The following is a 20917-nucleotide window of genomic DNA, read 5'->3' on the forward strand; positions in this document are numbered from 1 at the left end:
GAAGAGTGTCATCAACTGAAAAATATTCTGTATAATTGAAAACTTCACGTAGTCAGATGGCAGTGCCCAGGGCTCTCTGTGATATGTCAGCATGTGTTATAACAGCACTGAGCTGTTGGGAGGGGTGGCAAAGCACCACAGTTAAGCCAAATTTGCGCCTGAATTTTGCTTAAATTGTCCAGGTAATTTAAGTTTATAAAAAGAGTTGAGAATAAGGAAACAGAATTCACAAATTGGAGACAGTTCTTGTGCTGGTTTTCACCCATCTCTTCTATTGCCTGTGGTCCCACATCCTGCTGGGGAAGATGTGAGGACCTCAGTTCAGGTATCACTTACAGGGTGAAGCACCTGGCGGCTCAGCTCCTTGTAGCTGCCCCATCTCGCTTTTCACAGGCGCTCGCCAGACTCTGCAAATATGCCCAGAGAGAACCTCCCACCCCAACCTACCATAACGGCTTGGATTTTGCTCAGCTGTAGCAGAGCAAGTGTGAGCCTTCCAGGCAGGGATTCCCTTTTCCCTTCCTGAATGCTAATCAAGTAGGTCAAGAAGTTCAGGGCAGAAAGTCTGCCACCTCCTTCCTAAGTGTTTGTCCTTATTTGAAGCAGCCAAAAGTGAAATGAAATGCTTTACATTCTAGTACCAGAGCTTAAAAATAAAATAACACCACAGGTTGCCAGGTTAGAAGATTTGCAGGGGCACAGTCTGGCTTCTTGGAAGTTTACAGAAGATTGATCGGATAAACAGGTTAAAAACGATCTAATCTTTTTCAGCCTAATACTAATGCTTGTTTGTAGGGACTTACGAGCATAGTATATACCGTTAGCCTCCGTGGAGCTGGTGTTAAGTATCTGGCTACAGTCCTCTGCTGAGGATTAATGAATTCATATATGCGGGGGCATTCGACAGGGAATGGTTAGCCGGCAGTAACGTTATTTGTAATTATTAGATGAGAGCTTCATATGACAAAAGGCACGCGCTGCCTTTCTAGGTCATCCTATAAAACAGGGATTAAACACTGCTGAAAATGCTGTTAAAAATGTTAATAATGGTGAACCTAGTCTATGAGATACTTAAGATGAAATTGCAGTCTGAATTATTTTAATTTCTTCAGCTGCACAGCCTGTGCATCCAGAGCACTGTGAGAACAGGAATTTGATTTGTTTAATTGCTCTCTTTGGGCTTGTAGGGTTTTCCAAATGAACCTTTATAGAGCTGGGATTTTTTTCCTTGATTTTTCTTTTTTGGTTTTCCAACAGGAATGTCCTAGTGGGGTTGTTAATGAAGAAACATTCAAACAGATCTATGCACAGTTTTTTCCTCATGGAGGTAAGCGGTATTACTTTGCGTCTGTCGGGTTTATTGAAGCATGCCTTAACATTCATTACTGCCAGCTGGCTGCAAAACTACTTCAGATAATGTAAAAAAAGTGAAATGAGCTTAAGCTTTGCAGGATCTTAAACAGAAACACAGACAGCAGGGTAATAAAATTAAGTTAGAGCCTTTGAACAGTCATTTCACAAGAATAGAGACAGACCCACATTAAACATTTTCCCTAGTTGTCATCTCTTTATTCTCCGGTAAACAGTGCACTAGTCTGGGAGAGAAACTGGGGACTGATGCTTTTTTCTGTACTGACTCTCTGGATGGTAGAAAGCTAAATCACTTCCCCTCTGTGTGTCCCGCTTCCCTGCTGTTGGACTGCTGTGTGTGTCAGAAGAGTTCCAGACTTTATTTTGGCCTGCAAATTAATCAAAACTTCCCTAAAATTCTTGAAGTAGTTCTTAGTTGATGTATGCTGTGAGCTACCTGATGCAAAAATGATCATTTTTGGTGTTTGTGTGACTAATTAAGACATGGTCACATCATGTTTTGGAACATATAAAGTGTTGTATTAAAACTCTCAATTAATGTGTGTTCTTGCCTTTTAAAAACATGTATGTTCTTCTAACTGAATTTGTTCCATGGGGATACTGTTCCCAAATTGAAATGAATGAGTCATGGGTTTAAGTGGCTTTTTTAGTAAAAGCTGCAGTATTTGAGGCTTTCTGAATATATTCCACTTTGTAGTGGCTGCAGGTTGCACTCACTATGGAATGATGACTGGAAGTTTCTGCACGAGAGTGTGTATGCACGTGCATTTACTTTAAGAAGATCATTAACAAGTGGTTTCACAAATAAATGTCAAGATAAAACACATTATGTTTATGTTTTACAATGCATATGACCTCAAAGATGTACACCTATGAAAAGTTCACATTAAATTTCAGTATGGACTTGATGATTCCGTTACAAAAAACATAGAATCATAGAATCGTTTGGGTTGGAATGGCCGCCTAAAAGTCATCTAGTCCACCCCCCCTGCAATAAACAGGAACATCTTGCCAACTATTTTAAAAAAAAAAAAAAAGTATTTTCAACTTTATGTACTTCTGGATGTGTTTTGTGTTTTCGACTTCGGTTCCGGTAAGTCCAAGGAACTCCAGTTACCTCAGGTAACCGCATTAACTCCTTTGAGCGACACACCTCAGGTGACGCCTTCCTTCCCATGTGTGAAAAAATACCAGGTACAGAAAGTTCATTTTTCATGGATAGATAACTTTTTTCTGCCCTACTGATGTTGACAAAGGCTCGCTTTTTCTTCTTTTTGTGTGTCCCATTCCCTTGAAATGTGGTTCTCCCTTGGTTAATGATGATGGTAGTGTAACCAAGCTTAATAATAAATCAGTTTAACAACAGATGTGATTTCATATTTTACACTGTTTTCTTTCACTTGGTTTCCAGACTGTTTGCATAACCTTAGCATCATAAATTGTGAGATTCCAGATTCCTCAGAGATTTTTTCACTTTTATGGCTCTCTCTCCAAATAAACTTGTACGTTCCAGAGGTATTAAAGTACCTCTGAATTATAAAAACTTTGTGCACTGTCATCCCAAGCCTGTGATATTTTCATTACGTAGGGCTCCCATCCTTGACAGGTTTTCATTTTTCCTCCTCATCAAGTGATACTAGTGATCTGTGGACATCATACACTATTGAAATAAGACATCTAGTGTAATATTTTTGGTTTATCGTTTAGTTTAGCTTAATAGGAATTTTTTGTAGGAGTGTCACACAGATAATTCTATGGTTTTCTTCTAGAGCTATTTTATTTCGTAATCCTTCTCTTAAAAATGCAGTAGCCAGTTTTTTTCCTAAAGTCCAGTGTATTCGATCCTTACAGATGACAGTGACTTAAGCATTTGATTTTTCTGCACACTGTTACACTTTCCTGGATTTGAACAATGGGAAAATATTTAATCACTTCGTAGAAATCAGAGTAAAAAGACGCTGGGTCTTTCCACCTGACTGTCTGCATAGCACAGGGCACCAGGCTTCACCCGAATACCCATACATTACGAACGCTCAGGCTAGACTAATGCAGCGTGCTAGGGGCAAAGAACAGAAGAGACAAAAAAGTGCATGGCTGCTGGAATAGCAATGAAATAATTAAGTTAATTTAATGTCACTTGCTTCCATCTTGAAAAGCTGGGCTCTGGTAATGCAGAGAACAGTGTGAATGGCCTCCAGAGCAGAGAACAGGCCAGGGAAGGTCTTAAGGTCACACACCTATTTGATTTTTATTTTTTTTTTTCCGTATACTATGACTGTTTTTACTGGTTAACAGCCATTCTTTACACGGCCATAGAAACTGTTCTTCTCAATAGAAAAGATTTTCTAAAACCAGTGGTTTAAGATTCAGAAGGACAAAAATATGCCTTGGATGAGATTGCTCTTTAACAGGCAGGGGCCAAACTCATCTTACTGGAACTAGATGAAGTTGAACAGCCTGGGGCATCTCTGCTGTATCTCACACAAAGCAAAAAGATAGAGGAAGGAAGCACACATGCTGCAATCACTCTGGTGCTTTTGCTGCATTTCCCACCAGAGCCAATGCTCCACTTGCCCCAGAGACTCTCTTGGGAAGTTTTGGTTTGGTTTTTTTTTCTCATTCTGTCAAGTGCAACCCCATAATCCATATCTTCTACTGTAACAAAAACTTTTACATTTCAAGGCTGTTTTAAGGGAGGGCATGAGGAGTATGCAAGTCCATGTCAACATTTACGAGGTCATAGAATATCTGGCAGTACTACAAGGTTGGTTTTCATACAAAAGGAAAATAAAGTCATGAATGTTGCATAGAGCCATTAGCGTATAATGAACTCTTGTACCAATCTGTGCCTTTTTTTTTTTCCCCTAGATGCTAGCATGTATGCACATTATCTCTTCAACGCATTTGACACTGCACAAAATGGCTCAGTGAAGTTTGAGGTAAGCGGTTTGCGTCCTCCTTTGCTGCCTCTTTCTCAGCTTTGTGTTTTTAACCTTCTCCATCAACTCTTCATTGTAAATTAGTAGGACTTGTTGGGTGATGGGTTAGAGATTTCAGTCTAAAATCAGTTGATATTTTAAATTCTGGTTCACTTTATTTTATGCAGATGGCTTTGCATGTTTCCTCTCACTAAAGAAACATACAGATCATATTAGTCAGTACCATGGGGAGGAAGTGCAGAGATTTATGTAGCAGAGAGGAGAGGCTGAAGACAGTCCCATATGAAAAGAGACCAGTGATTTGCACAGATAATTTGCATGTCAAAGAAAAGCCAGTACATTGTGTGTCGTCTGCAGTCATCATGCATTGCAAGGTTATATTTATGTTCCTGGAATGTGTTTGGGTTTTTTTAAACGTATTTGATATATTGAAGACGTATCTCAGGTACTTCGTTCCTAGGGAAACCAAATCCACCCTTTAACTAAAAGGCCTGTTGCTGTGGCTACAAATAGCCATTCTTCAAGCTCACACACATAGCTGTAGGAGTGCTGCAAAGGGATGTGTTAAGTCGTAGGCCTGTGGAGGATGAACTTCATAGTTTTGAAGACAGTTAACTAAGATCATAAAACTAGAAATCATTGACAGTCTCTTGCCTTTTCCATCAAATGGCCAAGAACTCTGGTAATTTCCAGGTGAGACTGGCAAATTTGTTCATTAAACAAATGTAAAATGGGAATGTTGCAATGTGTGTATGCGTGTCTCTGTAGCGATGGCTGTAGTGGGAGTTTTGTATATGGCAGATGCTCAGTAGTAAGAGGCTTCCAGAAACCTAAACAGCCTGAGACATGGGAAAATGCTTAGATAAGTTTTAAAAAGAGAAAAGTGCTGAGCTTTCCTTCCTGGCAAACCTGTCTCTGTAGTGGTTATCAAACATAAGCATTTTGTCCCCTTTTTTGTATTGTTCAGCAAATTCAAATTCCTCTGAGCCTTGGTAAAAAGGAGCAAAGGTTTCTAAGAAGCGATGCACTGCCCCATGCAGAACTAATGGAGATAACATAGGAAGGACTAAGTACATTAAATGAGGTGTCAAGAACTGTATAGCTCTGTTAGCTTGAAGCTTTGCCTGTGCTAATAAATCCCTGTAGGGATGCTGCTTACAGTGCCTGAGCCATTGTGCAGTATAAACAATAATTCAAAGCTATTAGATGTAATAACTACTGTAAACAAAAAATACAATTAAAATGCTGCGTCCCAGACTGAGTAATTAGTGGGGGAATAGCATCTGGTCAAGTCTGAGAGATTTTGACAGAGGCCAAAACCTGAGGCTCCCTGTGTTAGAGGAATTTGGGATCTCTCCATCTCTCGCAAGATGGGTGCAGAAAAAAGGCCAGATTTTCCTCCTTCTTTCGTAGCACCCAAGATCTGCGGGTAAGAAGCTGTGTTGAATGAGGCGGTGGCAATCTGAGTGACTCCTTGCAGCAGACCATTTCTAGGAGGGGAATGGCCACTGGAGCATCTGGCACTGCTCTTAAAAACCAGACGTACTTTGCCATGCTTGCATTTGTGCAGTATTTAGAGTTTGGAGGATGATAAACTTGAAGGGCTAGCAAGGATGGTGTCCCGTTTCCTGGCTTTGAGCATGCTGTGCTCCTCTTGACAAGTCCAAGGCGCCGGAACAGCCAATGTCCTATCAACTTTAGGATCTAAGTCTGCCTGTCTTGGACTGGATCTGCTCTTAATCTCTTGCTGTTTTCATACCCCTCACCCCAGGACTAGAAGAGTTTAAGGCTGCAGCACCCGTTAGGTCTTTCTGCCCTTCCAGCCTTGCTAAGCTGCCTAACCCTTATCATAAGATTTACAGCGGCTGCAGCTGAGTACTTGACTTTTCTGATTTTCCTCGTTACCTCATGCACATTTATTAGTGTGTCAGTACTCAGATCATCTTAGCGGATGCTATGTCCATTGAGTTCAGTCAGAGAGGACACATTTTTGGAAAAGGGAGTCAGAAGAGGTTGATAACCATATGCTCTATCCTAAAAAGATAAGTCTTTTGACTGGCATTATATAAAGAAGGTGGCTTAGAAAAGGATGTGATGAAAATTCGCATTTCTCTCTCTGCCTTGAACCAGGATTTTGTGATGGCATTGTCCATTCTGTTGCGGGGAACTGTTCATGAAAAGCTAAGATGGACGTTTAATCTGTACGACATAAATAAGGATGGCTATATAAACAAGGAGGTAAGGCTGTTTCCGACAAGTGTGGTTGATTTCTGGAGAGAGCCAACTGGTTTCTGTTGCAGGGCACAACTAATTTTACATGTAGCTAATTAAATGCAAATCAGACTGGACTCGAGCATTTATCTGTGTCTAAGTAAAGTGCACAGTGATCTTAAATTACATGGTTTTGTAGACATATTTTTCTATATTATAGCACCTTTAATGGATTGTTTTAGCCAGGAGCAAAATCCTAGTCACAGCTATGAACGTTATAACCTTTGCAAAGGGGAAGGTGACGGTGACAATAGCTACTCGGTGACTGAGTCATGAGGGGTTTCTGGCTGCACTGGGGAGGTATGGTGTGGGCTTACCTGAAGCACTGCAAGCCAGCACCACTCCCAAATCCTGTGTTATCATATGGTTTTATCTTCTTACCTGGTATTGCTTGTTCCCGTTGTGGGAAGCCTTGGGTTTTGAGCATGGTAACATGAATATTTTGCAAATATATCTTGGTCTGTCTTCTCAAAACTATTGTGTGTACCTGGAGGGTTTTGTGGTTGCTGCTACTGGTCGTGGAGTTGTGTGGCAGTTTGTGCAAGGTGTGGAGAAGGGCTGGGTTCCCAGTGACTGCTGTGAAGGTCCCTGGCCTTGGAGGAAGCTCCAGGACAGTCGGTGCCACAGTGCCCAGCACCGTCCCACAAGTCCTGCAGTGCTGCCTGGGCAGAGCAGGGAAGGGAGCACTGCAGCCACCTCCCATGTGGCTGTGGCAAAGTCATGGCACTGTCAGAATGAAGCACTTCATTTTTATAGATGAACTTATATATGATGATACATCTGTCTGTGTTTTCATGCATATGCATAGGCATTCTCTGTGCTGTGAAGAGGGTGAAGAAAAAGGTAACGAAAGAAAGAAATGTGCTATCACTTCTACTAATTTCCCTTTTGTGTTTGTGCCGGCATGCCACTACTGCAGGAAATGATGGATATCGTAAAGGCAATTTATGATATGATGGGAAAGTACACATATCCAGTGCTCAAGGAAGATGCTCCAAGGCAACATGTAGAAGTATTCTTCCAGGTACTCGATTTTTGCTGTGTTTTTCTTAACGCTTGAGCTATGCACTGATATGCTTTACTGTAAGTTTAACTCAGAGTTGAATCCTATGCCCCGCTATATATTCCAAAATAAACCCTATCAGCCATTCAGATTAACTCTACAGTGTCTGATGCTTTTCTTACTCCAAGGTATCCCATTGTCCCTTAGCCCAACCCTTTGCATTGGGGGGTGTGACATCCAGCAAGTTTGAAGCCTCTGCATGTGTTGCTGCCCTTCTGTGCTTCTTCTCTCACCTGCCCGTACAGAGAGACAGGAATATGGGTGCTGGTTGGTGAGGCAGTGAATAAATAAATGATGTAATAAGGAGGATGATGTGTATGTCAAGGAAGGAATAGAATAGTTGGTGATGACCGCAAAAGTGCTCCAAATACCAGAGTACACAAGTCCTTAGCAGTCAGCAGATTTACCTAATGACACTGACTCTGCAATCTAAGCTGGTAAAGTCACGTAGGTTTATTCACGTTGCATCAAATAATGTATTATACTATCACTGCAGTGTTACCTATGGAAATAATTTTTTGTTTTATTTTATTTTGCAGAAAATGGATAAAAACAAAGATGGTGTTGTAACTTTAGATGAGTTTATTGAATCATGTCAGGAGGTAAGGACAAAATTATAACTGTAATGAAAGGCCTAGCTCATGCCACAGCATTTGCTTTCCCTTTGGACAAACTCCGTTTGAAACAAGATGCTGCTCAGGATTCCAGGTTTCGTTTGCTCTGTGAAAAAGTCAGTTTCAAGACTGAGTTTCTGGTGGTGCTCAGTCAAATCATTGGAGAGGTCCTCTTCGTTTCCAGTGCTGGTGGCTGGTGCTTTAATTTTCCTGAGTGAACTGCACTACCTGATTCTGTAGACAATCAGATGACTCTAGAGAAAGCTCATAATGCCCTTCCTTAGTGTTTATTTCTGTTGTTGTTTTTGAGATTTTTTTGGTGTTTTTTTAAGAGACTGATATTGTGTCTGCGTGCTCCCCCTGGATGTCATTAGCAGCAGGTACCAGTTGCTGGAACTGCCCAGAGCCAAAGGTCTCTCAAAATCTTGTGGTTACAGCACTGACTTATAAAACCAGTTGAAGTTTTCACGGTCAAACATTAAAAGCAAATGCTTTCATCATAGTAATGATATTTTTTTTTCTCTGTTTTGGAAATGAGCTTCCTCTTGCAAATTCCATACATTAGGTTGCCTGTAATAAATATTTGCTGGTATTTTTAGCATTGGCACAAAGACATCAGCATTAACATGCAATTGGCCAAGTGTCTATTGTCTTAGACTGTAATCGGCTGTGGAATGTTTGTTCAGATATTTCTAATATTTAATCAGTACAACAGTGGTCTATGCATTTTAGAAAGTTTACAGTGGTGCAAATAATTGCATACCAGCCCTCTTGTGTGTTTGATTTTCCCTGGAAAAATCTTTCCTGTTCTGCAGTCAGACAGTTCTTCTGTAGCTGAGCTACGGGAAGATGCTCCCTGCGGAGGGCTCGGCTGGCTTCCCGCTCTTCCTGTGTTAAGTCTGGCTCTGGCAACATCCAGGTTACTTCTTAGTGAGGGACTTCAGGCAGCAAAATCCTTGTTAGCAGATGAATAATACATGGCTAATTTTTTTAAGTTACTTCATTCTTGGTCCCTCCTGATTGTTTAGCTTATTTTTTGCCTTGTCTTTAATTGGATTGTTTGTGTTGCATATTATTTTTCACGTTTGTAATTTGCCTTCAGGCTGGATGCATATGTATGATTAGCGGCCTCAGTATTGAAGCAGCTTCACTTTACTGCTAACTGTTAGAGTGTGTTTAATGGTCTAGGTTGGGTTTCGTTCCTTCTGTTGACATGCTTGCTCTAGGAGCTATGCCGTCCGATGCACTGTCACTTGTGGTTTCCTGGCAGATAGGAGTGAGCCTGGCAACAGTAAGATGTTGGTGTTTTGGGTTTGTTTGGTTGGTTTTTTTCTTTATGGAAAAGAAACCAAAGTGCCCTATCGTGCTTACCTCTGCCGTTTCTGAGGGTATGGCTCATGGGCAGTGAACTCCTAGTATGGCTTTGGAGAGGATGATTGGTTTCCCATGCAAGGTGATACCTTGTACTGGTACCCACCAAACTGTGTGAAAAGTGAGATAGATGAATGCAGCTGTAAAATAAGAGAGGAATGAGATGCAGTAGATCTCGTAAGTTGCTCAATGTGGAAAATTATTTTCATGTTACAGGCAAACAGTTATTCTAAGTTTTGGAATAACTGAATTCCTGAGGGGGGAAAAAGAATTTTGTTTTTGAATATTACTCTGGTTATTACCTTGAAGTACAATTTCAAGACATCATGAGAAACGATCTGGGATTTCCCTTGTGTGTCTCCAACTTTCTTGTTTGGATCTAGGAACCTCGGAGAGGCTGAGATTGCATGTATTTTGGCTTTGAGCTGGTTGTATTTCTGAAGTGAAGTGGTCCTTCAAGGCAGCTTACTTATCAGTTTGAAACCCGCAATTTCATTTGGACGTTTGAAGCATATTAGCTAAATGCGTATGTGCATATTCAGGGTCAACGAAATGTAGTTGGGCACTAAAGCCTGAGGATTCAGCAGAGTCACCAGCTCAATGCTGGTGTCCAGTTTTCTTCAGTAAAGCACAGCCCAGGCTGCATGTCAAGCTTATGAGAAGACCCTGGGCTTGCATGCCTCAAACCAACTAATGTGCCAAAGTAAGAGACGGCTGCTTTGCTGAATCAGGACCTGATCACTGAATCAATTCCAGCTCATCGAGGATGAAAAGCGTTATGAAAGCAAGGCCGTTGCCTGCAGTAGCAGCTGCAGAGCCCCTCCTGTGCTGTGCAAAGTTACGAGTCGTGCTTGTCAGTGTTATGAAAATGTCTTCTCATTGCTTTCAGGACGACAATATCATGCGATCCTTACAGCTCTTTGAGAATGTGATGTAACCATGTCTGGTGAACGCTGGAGGAGTCGGAGACTTTCTGTGTAACAAAGACCTCCTTTCTGGGTGAAAGATTTTTACAATTCAGCCATGTTCAGTGTGTGAGGATTTTGTATGACATCTCCAACCAAATGGCAACTGAATGCAACCGATCCCACCTCTTCTCCCCAAGAGACGCCGGTGGACCTTTGTTTCGTTTTGGAAGCATGTGAATATTTTAATAAAACCTGACAAGAGAGAACTGCTGCTCGAAGTTCAATGAGTAATATACAGCATTGTTTGCTAGGCACAAGTCCCGCTTTTAATCTAGCGAGCTTGATTACATATGATAGCACATGTCGATAGCTTACTTGGCCATCTATTGTAAGTGAAAAGCTCAGTCAATATTACCATATGGCAAAATGTTTTATGAATGCCTTGCCATTGATCTGCTTTGACAAAAGTCAAATCTACCAGGGTGGTCTGTAAAAAATGTACAGTAAATGTACCCAGGACACTAAGCAGACAGCCTGTGTAGCCAGAATCCCCATTTCTGCAGAGATCCTGGTTTTCCTCTCACATGCACTGGTGCTACCACACTGAATTTGTTGGAGTTTTTCCTGAACACAGTAGCTTAGAGGATCTTCACGCCAGGGTGAGCCAGAAAGGAGCAAAACGTGTGTTGCACATACAAATTTCGAACTACAGAACAAATCCTGTGCAATGATGGTAAGTTCTTGCAAGACCGGGCAGGTTTATAAGGGCTGGTACAGGAAGATGAATACCTGCTCTGGTCCCAGGCACCTTCTGCAGTCCCAGCACATGGTGGGACACCAAGTCGTTCTCCAGTCTGCGTCTCAGCAGCGCCATGGTCATGTGCTATTGGCCTTTTGTTGTAGTTTGGCACATGCTTCCTAGATTCATCATTTGAATGTTTGTATTTTTCCATTGGAAGTTACAGTAAAATGTTACCCACTTTATGGATTTGTTTAAGCTTTCCAGTTTTACTTAGTGCAAAAAAAGGGCCCAGATGATGCAGCCGTGTTTTCATATACAGGCCTTGGCACCCACCGAGTGCCCTGTACATTAGCTGCCAGGCCCATATGTCCCTTGGGCTAATTTGACATTTTCTACAGCAAAATCTTTTTTCCTACAAGTCAGTTGCATGATTCGTAGAAGTCCCATTTCCTTACTAATGCCAAATAGAGCAATGGTTTGGGGGGGGTCTGGGTTTTTTAATTAGTAAAACGGAATGAATCATGTAGTGAATTTACACCAAGGTTGGATTTTGCCCAGTAGATTATTTTTCAGCTGAGGAATTTTTCAGCAGGCTTCAGACCCTGCTTTGCAGAGGACGCTTAAGAAAGTTAACACACCAGAGTGCCGTTGCAGTCTCCAGGCAGGTGATGGCTGAGAAACCAAGGGAAGGGGAGGGAAAAGCCAACTTTTCCAGCTGCTCAGACCACACAGAAAGGAGAGTCCCTGCCGTAGTGGTTCATCGCTCCCATCCAGTAAGCATATATTTTTATTATACCAGATACTATATTACAAATATACTGTTAGCAGTGAAGATATATTTTAAAAATTATGTAAGTGGAAGCTTTTTATAATACAAAATATATAGAATGCCTCATTTCTGGAGCCCTATATTTTATAAAAATTTAATCTATTGAAGTACTCCTGATTATAGAAGTAGATCTAATCAGTGCTAGTGTAATGCTATGCTAATTTCCCAAGACGGGACATTTTCCCCTGTTACTGTGTTCCTCCATACACTTCTCTGTAGTCTTAACTATATTCCCTTCAGTTTCTCACATGGTGGCGAGCTCACTTGTCATCAAAAGTGCTATTCAAGTGAGTGAAGTTATATTTACGCAAGAGTGACACCCTAGTCTATCCTGTTCACTGCCTTTCATACAAATACCATTAGTTAATTCCTTCCTAGCAACGACACAGAGCATAGCTACTCCGATAATGTGCGGTGATTCGCAGAGTGATGCGATGCTGTGAGAGTAGCCTTGTCCTCCAGTTGTCCGGTATTGTCTATTTCGTTTTTATTTAATAGGCACTTGATTAAAAACATCAGTTGTAGCTGAAACAAGACACAATGTTCATACTTTTCCTTCTTGATTCTTCTTGCGATTGATTTAGCAAATGACAAAATTTAATATAATGAATAACCTGGTGTTTTTTTCCCCACACCAAAAGAGCATCTGTCTATTATCAGTCTAAGCAGTTAACTTCAGCTGAGGGAAAAGTGGACAAGATAATGGAAAACAAGCATTTGCATCGGGCTAGCACAGTGCCTTTCTCCTCTGACAGTGTTGCTCCAAATGTGCTCATGAGATGGCACATACAGCCTGAAAAGTTTTGAATGTGCCCTTTTCAAAAGAAAACATTATTAATGGCATGATACCATTGTCCCTGAAGCTAAATTAATTTCCGGAGTTACTGTGATTAATTTGGCCTCAGGTATGTTTTCTGTGTCTCCAGCAGCAGTTCTGTGTGGGTGACGCTGGGTGCCTGTCTCATAGGGGCTATAACTGCTTTCTGTTGAGTGTGGACCCAGTTTGGCAACATGCATCAAACATTTGGATGTTCCTCTCAGTACGTGCTTAAGTGCATTGCTGAAATCAGGCTCCCATCAGTGACCCTACAGTTCTGGCATCCCTTTATCTGCTCTCCAGCGTCAGTTTTCAGCGATGGGGGTGCATTAGGCAGAGAGGGAGATGCTGAAAGCCGCACTGGTCCTGATTCTGCTCTTGAGGCATAACTTCCATTTCAGCCTTGCAGGAGTCCAGACCCCACCTGTGCATAGCTGGTGTTCAGCCCTGGGTCGTCCAGTGGAGTTGACATAGGAGGATTGGCAAAGTGACACACAGTTGTATTTTCACATAGCTCTAATTGAAAATTGTTTGTGGCAGAGTCATTGCCTTTGCCAAACCATTTATTATCCTGTGTTTGTCCCTGATCCCACCAATACCAGCCAGAGACTGATATGCGTCAGTGCATAGAAGGCCTCTGGGTTTTCCGTGAGCACCATCCACGTATATGGCGTGTGTGCTTTAGCCAACAGAGATCCAGTGACTGTGAGAGAATCGTACTCTGCATGGAAATGTCTTTGGGTTTCTCTTTTATGTTTTTCGTGAATGTTACTTTGTAAACCTGCAAAGCCTCCCATTGCTCATAAATGGGGCTTGCAATATTTATGGCAAATACTTACTACTACAGCTTTCTAAATAAAACATAGTATGCTATTCTAATCTCATACTGTCATAAATCCTACTGCCAGTATGTGGAAGGTAGTTACTATGCTGGCTTCTAAGTTACAGTTAGACTATCTGTCTGTGCTATCAGCTGTGCAAATTTTCTCAAAGTTGTGAATGTTTAAATAACATCTGAATCATTGATCTGACTGTTTCATTAGTTACAAACATTAGTCTGCACTTTCATGCCAGCATTTTCTAAAAAAAGCCTTTCTAACATGCATTTTAGGCAACAATCTGTTGAAAAATAGGAATGTGATTAATGATAATGCAAAAAAAAAAAAATAATAACGTGCCTGTTACTGTCGCTGTTTGTTTTCCTGTTACTTTGAATGCATTGCAATATTGTGAGTAACTACAAGTCAAGCTATAAATCTGAGGTACAGGTATCCTGAGCCTCGAGCATTGTGGGCAGAACTCTGGCATTGCCTGACTGCGACACATGTTGAGAACAAACATCTTTGTGTCTGTGTGTGACCTCTGATAAGATGGTAGCAGCAGTGTAACCACCTTTTTTCCTTCTTCATGGAAGTGCCATGAAAGACCTAAGGAAATGTGCAAATAATATAAATTGTGATAACTGAAGCCATGTTAATGGAGCAGCAATGCATAGCTTCACAATTGCTATTCTCCAATGGTAATTTGTATTAAATTTTTTGTTGAATGGTTTTAAAAATGTTGGTTTTAATAATAAAAAGAAAATACCTGGAAGGTGTCCTTTCTTAAGCCAGTATGTACTTTTTTTCTTAAGGGACACTGTCAGGTTAAAAATTTACAGGGATCTTTTAAAAGTAAAACTCTTATAAACACATATCTGTCTGCACAGAGGCTGTTAAACTGCTGAACTGTGCTGTGAGCTAACATTTACATGCGAATGATTTATTTGCATCACTGATTCAGGGGTGCTCTTATATTTGGTGCAGTGACATACACCTAACTGATAGTCCGGCCCTTGTGTAAATAAGAGTTCAAAAATATTCTACCTGCATCACTGATAGTATCTCAGAGTAGTAAAGATTGAAAGCTTATAGGCACGTCTTTTCTCTTCAGCATTTTTGCTTAAGTATAACCAGGAGAACAGGCAATCAAGTCAAAGAAAAATGCAAGCACTCTTTTACTTTAGAGATAAGAAAAATAAAACAAAACCTCGCAGTGTCCCTTTAGCTCTGATTTGTTGTAAACATCCATTCTGACACGTGGAAAAAATGCAGAAGAAATTTTGCGAGACTATATATATGTGTGTACATATATATATATATCTATCTATATCTATATATAAAAAGAATTGCTAAACTCTATTCTGTAGGGTATAGTATGTCTACCAGCACATCCCAGGAAAAAGAACATTCTCTTGCATACGTGCAGAAATGTGAAAATAAAGATGTCTGTGTGGAATGTGGTGTTGGTCTCACTGCAGTGCCTAACCAGGTCGCGTTGCCCAGCTGAGTGCTCCCCCCGGCCAGCTCTTGGCTGCGCAGATGGAGCAAGAAGCCTGGGGACAGCCATCTCTACCACCCAGGCACCAGCCCGCTCAGAGGAGACGACATTTCCCTGTGGAAAATGCCAAACCGGACTTCTTACTGTCCCTGCAAGGGGAAGGTGTTGAAGCCGCCTGTTCAGCGCCTCTCACTAGCTCCAAAGTGCACCCAGCTCCTGCTAGGCCAAGTAGACTCTGGCTCACCGGCATGTGCGTATGCTTTTTATTCAGTTTTCAGCATCAGGTTTGCTCGAGTTGGTTGTCTGAAGTTTTAGTTACTGTTGTGAGACATTAGCCACCTCTGATTTTATTCTCCAGCCCATCACCACTGCAGGCTGAGCATCCCATCCTGCTGCCTACGTGGTCTGGGGCGTTGTGTCTGATAGTTTGAAGGGACAGTGGGGAAGAGGGCAGGGATGCATTGGCAATGAGGGCTGTCCCACGGCATCTCTGGGAAGGTTCTCCAGAGCGCAGTAGGGTGAAACCGAGGCACGTGCCACAACTCAGCATGTGAAAAAGGTTACTGTTGAATGCAATAATAGCTTTTTCTTACTGTGAGATTAGTTCTGTAATCTTTGCTTACCCATGCAGGTCCAGCAAAGCTGGAAACGGAAGAGGCCTGGGTATGTTGGCACTCGAAGATCTACTTCTCTGCACAAGTAGAAGTTATCGTCTACCCGGTTCTCTTGCATTTGGGGCCAGAAGATGCACCTGAGACAGAGAAACGTGGAGAAACTGTGCAGCGTTCTGGGGAGAGTGAGGCTTGTATCCAGCTAGAGTGAGATGTGACTGGGAGCACAGTGGGATAACAGGTATCTGTTGGTCTAGATTTAATTTAACAAATTTCATTAAGGGAAGAAATCTCAGATTACCATCATCTCTAAAGCCAGATATCTGGGATCAATTCTGAGAGGTCCAAGCCTAAGTGGAGCTGAGCACTCCTGCTGGAAAGAGGGCAGCTTGTTAACTTTCTGCCTTCCATCCTGAATTACCTCCTTAACTGCAGTCTGTCTGAAACCGCAGCACGTGCCCCTCGATTCATTGCTCAGGATTATTTAAACTCCTTTGCCATTGTGAAGCAAGTTCAAATTGGTGATAGCAGACAAGTATAGAGGACATGAACAAGATGAACAAGGTGACTTGAGTCTAGCATGATCTTCAGTCAGTTAGGCCAAACGAAAGGAATACCTAAGAAAGTCTTTATAAATAAATGTTATTAAAAATAAACAGAAATGACCAGACAAATTTGAAGACACAGCTGCTAATTGTGTCACACTAACTAAAGGTTAAAGAATAATAAAAAATGCAGTTAAAGTAAAAACAAATTGGCAAGGTATTGGTAATATTGGTATTAAATCTTCAGTGTATTTAAGTCATCAAGTTAATGGTGGGAGGTTATCAACCACAACAGGCCAGTCAAGGATAGGCATCCCTTTATAAGCTACCCATGTAGTAAGTACAATGAAATCGGTGTCAGCTGAAGCCCGATTTTTTTCTTGTCTCCAGCTGACAGCGTTGAGGCCAGCTGAGGTGATGCATCCTTATGTGTCCAGGTGAAGGTCACCCCAGCCTGCACAGCACAGGTGAGCACGTACAGGTTTCCAGTGGTAGTTTTGAATTTTTTGAATTTGTAATTCTTTGAATTCTGTCCCAAAAGTGTGCATCTTGCGAGTCAGGAGCTAGAGTTCGGGTGGTTTAGATGGAGGGGGTCAGGCACCGTCACTTCCCCATGGGGCTTTCCTGTTCGTACATACCAATTGCTCTCCAAGAAGACTCAGCCACGTTTTCAGCCCCTGAAATAACCCAGCTGTGGGATAGCTCTCAAATACTTTAAAAAAAAAAGAAAAAAGGGAGGTTAAGATAAATATGTATGTACATAAGACGTCTAGATCATTCACCTTTAACAAATCCAGGCATATCGTATCTGTATTTATGTGTACTACACTGATTTTAGATTTGGAAAAAAAAGAATAATAATCAAATAGGACTGATCAGCCTCCTGTTTGCTCTAAATTACACTGACATTTTTTTTGTATTGGCTTGTATCTCATCGTAGCCCAGAGCCTGGTGTCAGGTTAGTTAACTGGAGCTGTGCCAATAATGATTCTCATTCTTCATGAATTAACATATTAGGTACCCTGTCAGTGGCACTTATCCCATGCACTGTCTCTCAGCTAGAATAGGTTTGGTTTCTGTAAAAAATAAATTACCATCATCATAATTTTTACCTCTTGCTTAAATAACTTCTGTTTCCGCAGCCAATAAATAGATGTCTGGGTTTTGGAAGACAGGGTCTGACGGGGCAGCGGGGAGGCCGTGTGTGCGGTGGGCTGTGCTGCCTGCTGGGCTGTGGCACGGAACACTAGATGTCACTGAGATCCCTCCTGGCGCGCGCAGCCAGGGCCAGCCAGGCGGGTTCCAGCCTGCACCACATTTTGTTATCCCAGGGGCAGGAGATGTCAGGTGTCACACAGTGCGAACTTAACCACTTCCATACATAATCATCTTCCACAGCCGGCTTTGAGGACTGATTATAGTAACAGGGGCATGTGATACTTTTTTATAAATGTGGTCATTGAAGATATGTCTAAAATGCAGATATATCTAAGAGTAGGGAAGGTGAACTTTGAAGAACAGAATCTAGGGCAAAGTAATTGTTTCTAATTTACAGAAAAGGAACTGAAGCAAAATTTGGTGTCCTTTTATTGCATCAGGTGTGTACTGTGTGGGATAAAGCATGGGAGCTGCGTAAGCAGAAATCCTGTATGTTCTAATTGATTGGAGAACTGGCGATGGACCTGCCCCTGCTGCTTTGCCAGGAGAGGCTGGTTCTTTGCAAACAGGAGACCTGTCCCACTCGCCTTTCAGGAGGTGGAAAATGAACTGAGGATCTCCAGATCCTCAGTGGATGTGGTTATTTCTAGCCTGTTTTGTTTAAACTTTCCTTTTTGTCTTGTAAAAGAAAAGTGTGTCTTTCTCCATCTGTTATTGTAGGGAGCCCATCACTACAATCATCATCAGTGGGGCTCTGGCTGGAAACCTCCCTGGGGCAGCACGGAATAAGTTGCTGTATTTGATTGTGAAATCCCCCTGGGAACTCATCTGCTGTCCTGTCCCTGGGGCTGCATTTGGCCAGCGTAGGCAGCTCCCCACACTGCACGCAGAGGCCTGTGGAAGAGCCAAGATGGTACGAGGGTAATCTGCACTCCTAATTCAGGACAAGGGCTTCTGCAAGAGGCTGGAATGCTTCTGGTGGTAGGAGGAGGGGGGGAGTATTTCCTTTAAAAACCTGGGACGCTTTTAAAGTTATTTCTTGTTGGGATTTGCCACGACGGCCAGCTGCCATGAAATGGAGGACAGGGACAGGGTTGCAGCACAACAAGGCAGCATTTCAGTTGTAGGAATGAGTTCTGATCTGAAGTCTAGCCGCAGAAGAAAATCAGCCCGGATGATTACTACCCTCATCCAGGGCCAGGAATCCAGGTTAAAAAAATGTAAGAATGAGGCCATTCTGGCCAGCCTGAACACTCCTCCTGAAACCCTGTGACCATCCTTCCCTATGCCACAGGCTTGCTCGTGACCATGCCCACACTGTCTCCAAAACCCAAGCCACATCTCAGGTTTCTCTGCCTGCGAGTGAAGGGGGCATAAGAATGATGAAGCCATGTTGCCATTTTCCTGGTTTTTATTTAGAGGATGTATTTAGTCTTTATATTTGCAGGGAAAGTCAAGGAGTGTGTACGCTGATGTTGTAAAGGGTGGAGATGAAAGGACCGCTGTTAGTAATGAACAGTCAACTCTCGTTAAAACGGCTGTGAAGAGTTAGTGCTGACCCAGAACTTTCCATTAGGATACTAAGTTATTGGAAAGTGTTGATTTAAAAAAATCAAAGATTCATTGTACAATCCCAGGGTTAGATAGACTTTGGTGACATTTTCACAGAAACTTATCCAACTTTTTTGTTCAAATTACTTTATTGATTTACTTATCAATAGGAGTTGAAAATATATATCAGTGAAAGTATACAAGGAGACAGTATTCTGTCTGAACACATATACTAAATTGTAGAGAACTCGGAACATGAAGAAGTACAAGAGACTTACGTTTCCTTCACAGGGCACGAGCTGTTGTGGAAAGCTACTCACCGTTATTTAACCAACCAGTTGTATGTAAGAAAAACAATATGGATTTTGGCGGGTGGGCATTGCACTGAGAGGAGAGAAGACCTGTCTGTGCTGTAACTGAGAACTAGTAAAACTCTGGAAAAACCTATGTGTTTCTATGACAAACTCAGCTGCAAAAATACTTCCAACTTGTTCCCGATTTTTGTTTCAGATTTTTAAAAATTTATCTTAAAGTAGTTAATTTGCCTTATATTTGTTTTATTTTGCACTACGCTGAGATACCATAATGCAAAAATCTTTAAGGACATCTGCTACAAACAAGTTCTTGAACTGTTTTCTAGATCAGTCTCCTTTTGTATTCAAATGGAACAGCTGGACACAAGCAAACGAGACATTTTGAAATGAAAAGAAGGTAAGAGATCTCAGTCAGAGCAATGTCTTGCAGTGATTTTAGCAATAAATTAACAGAATATTAAAGCTTTTAGTTTTAGTGAAACTGGTGTGACGTTGCAGAGACCTGTACGTAGAATCACAGAAGGGTTCAGATCGGAAGGGACCTTAATGATCATCTAGTTCCAGCCCCCTGCCCTGGGCAGGGACACCTCCCACTAGAGCGGGTTGCTTAAAGCCCCGTCCAACCTGGCCTTTGAACACCTCCAGGGATGGGGCATTACCTCCAGGTAATTTTAGATACAGCAAAGCCACGTTCAGAAATATTGACAAGGAGAGAAGTACTGTTCCCTTACTGTGGCTTTATGGTGGCTTTACTGTGGGTTTGGTACAGTATTTATGACACTTGTGTGACCCGTGTTGACAGTATCTGAACACCTTGCCATCTCCTATCTCCAGAGCCCTCAGTGAGCCTGGGAGGTGCTGCCTTTTGCCCGCGTTTGTGTAGGAGCCAAGAGAAGCTGTTTGATTGTTGAGGTAATTTTGACAGAGCTGGGAACTAAGACTTTCATAGCCTACATGAGGCCTTGTGCATTAGCAATTCCTTCCCTCCAAGGACAAGTCCATGGAGTAAGAGGTTGCCCTGTTGTAAGGGTTTGGAGGAGGGTAACGGCAGTGGGCTAGAGCTCCCTCGGGGAAGGGGCCAGAGGTGCCTTATGGTACTGACAAAGTCTGGAAGGGATAGACAAAACCCTGCCTGGGTCTGTGTTAGAGAGGAGGGAGCACAAAAATGTGACAAAGCTGGTCAAACCTGTTCTGGTGCTGGGATTTTTCTCCTTTGGCTTGTTTTAGCGCTTGGCAAAGAGGGGAGCAATCGATGTTGTTTGGCTGGTCTTCTATGGTTTCACTCTCAAGGTATTTTTAGTGTACTGATATATGGGCACCTGGGCCCTGGCGGTGCGAGTTTCTTCCTTGTTTTCAATGAGAGGCAGCACTGCAGCTCTCCCAAACCCTCAGCTTCTGCCCACAGCACGTGCAGAGTCGGGAATTAACCCAGAAGACATCTGGCCCTCAGATATTGGGGTGTTGGCACCAAAGCAAGCAAATGGTTTGAGACCT

General features: G+C 42.1%; 1 protein-coding gene across 9 annotated transcripts in view; it reads left to right on the forward strand.

Annotated features, from left to right (window-relative positions):
* KCNIP1 (potassium voltage-gated channel interacting protein 1) overlaps nt 1–14098 on the forward strand; it is a 575674-nt gene extending 561576 nt beyond the window's left edge. For all 9 annotated transcript variants that reach the window (XM_054217179.1, XM_054217185.1, XM_054217177.1 and 6 more), the window contains 6 exons: nt 1258–1327; nt 4240–4310; nt 6441–6548; nt 7501–7605; nt 8184–8246; nt 10519–14098. In XM_054217179.1, the coding sequence (XP_054073154.1) occupies nt 1258–1327; nt 4240–4310; nt 6441–6548; nt 7501–7605; nt 8184–8246; nt 10519–10566 (465 nt within the window). In that variant the 3' untranslated portion in view covers nt 10567–14098. The remainder of the gene's footprint in view (nt 1–1257; nt 1328–4239; nt 4311–6440; nt 6549–7500; nt 7606–8183; nt 8247–10518) is intronic.
* The last annotated feature ends 6819 nt before the right edge of the window (nt 14099–20917 follow it).

Source organism: Rissa tridactyla, chromosome 11, assembly GCF_028500815.1.
Source record: "Rissa tridactyla isolate bRisTri1 chromosome 11, bRisTri1.patW.cur.20221130, whole genome shotgun sequence".
NCBI classification, from domain to species: Eukaryota; Metazoa; Chordata; class Aves; order Charadriiformes; family Laridae; genus Rissa; species Rissa tridactyla.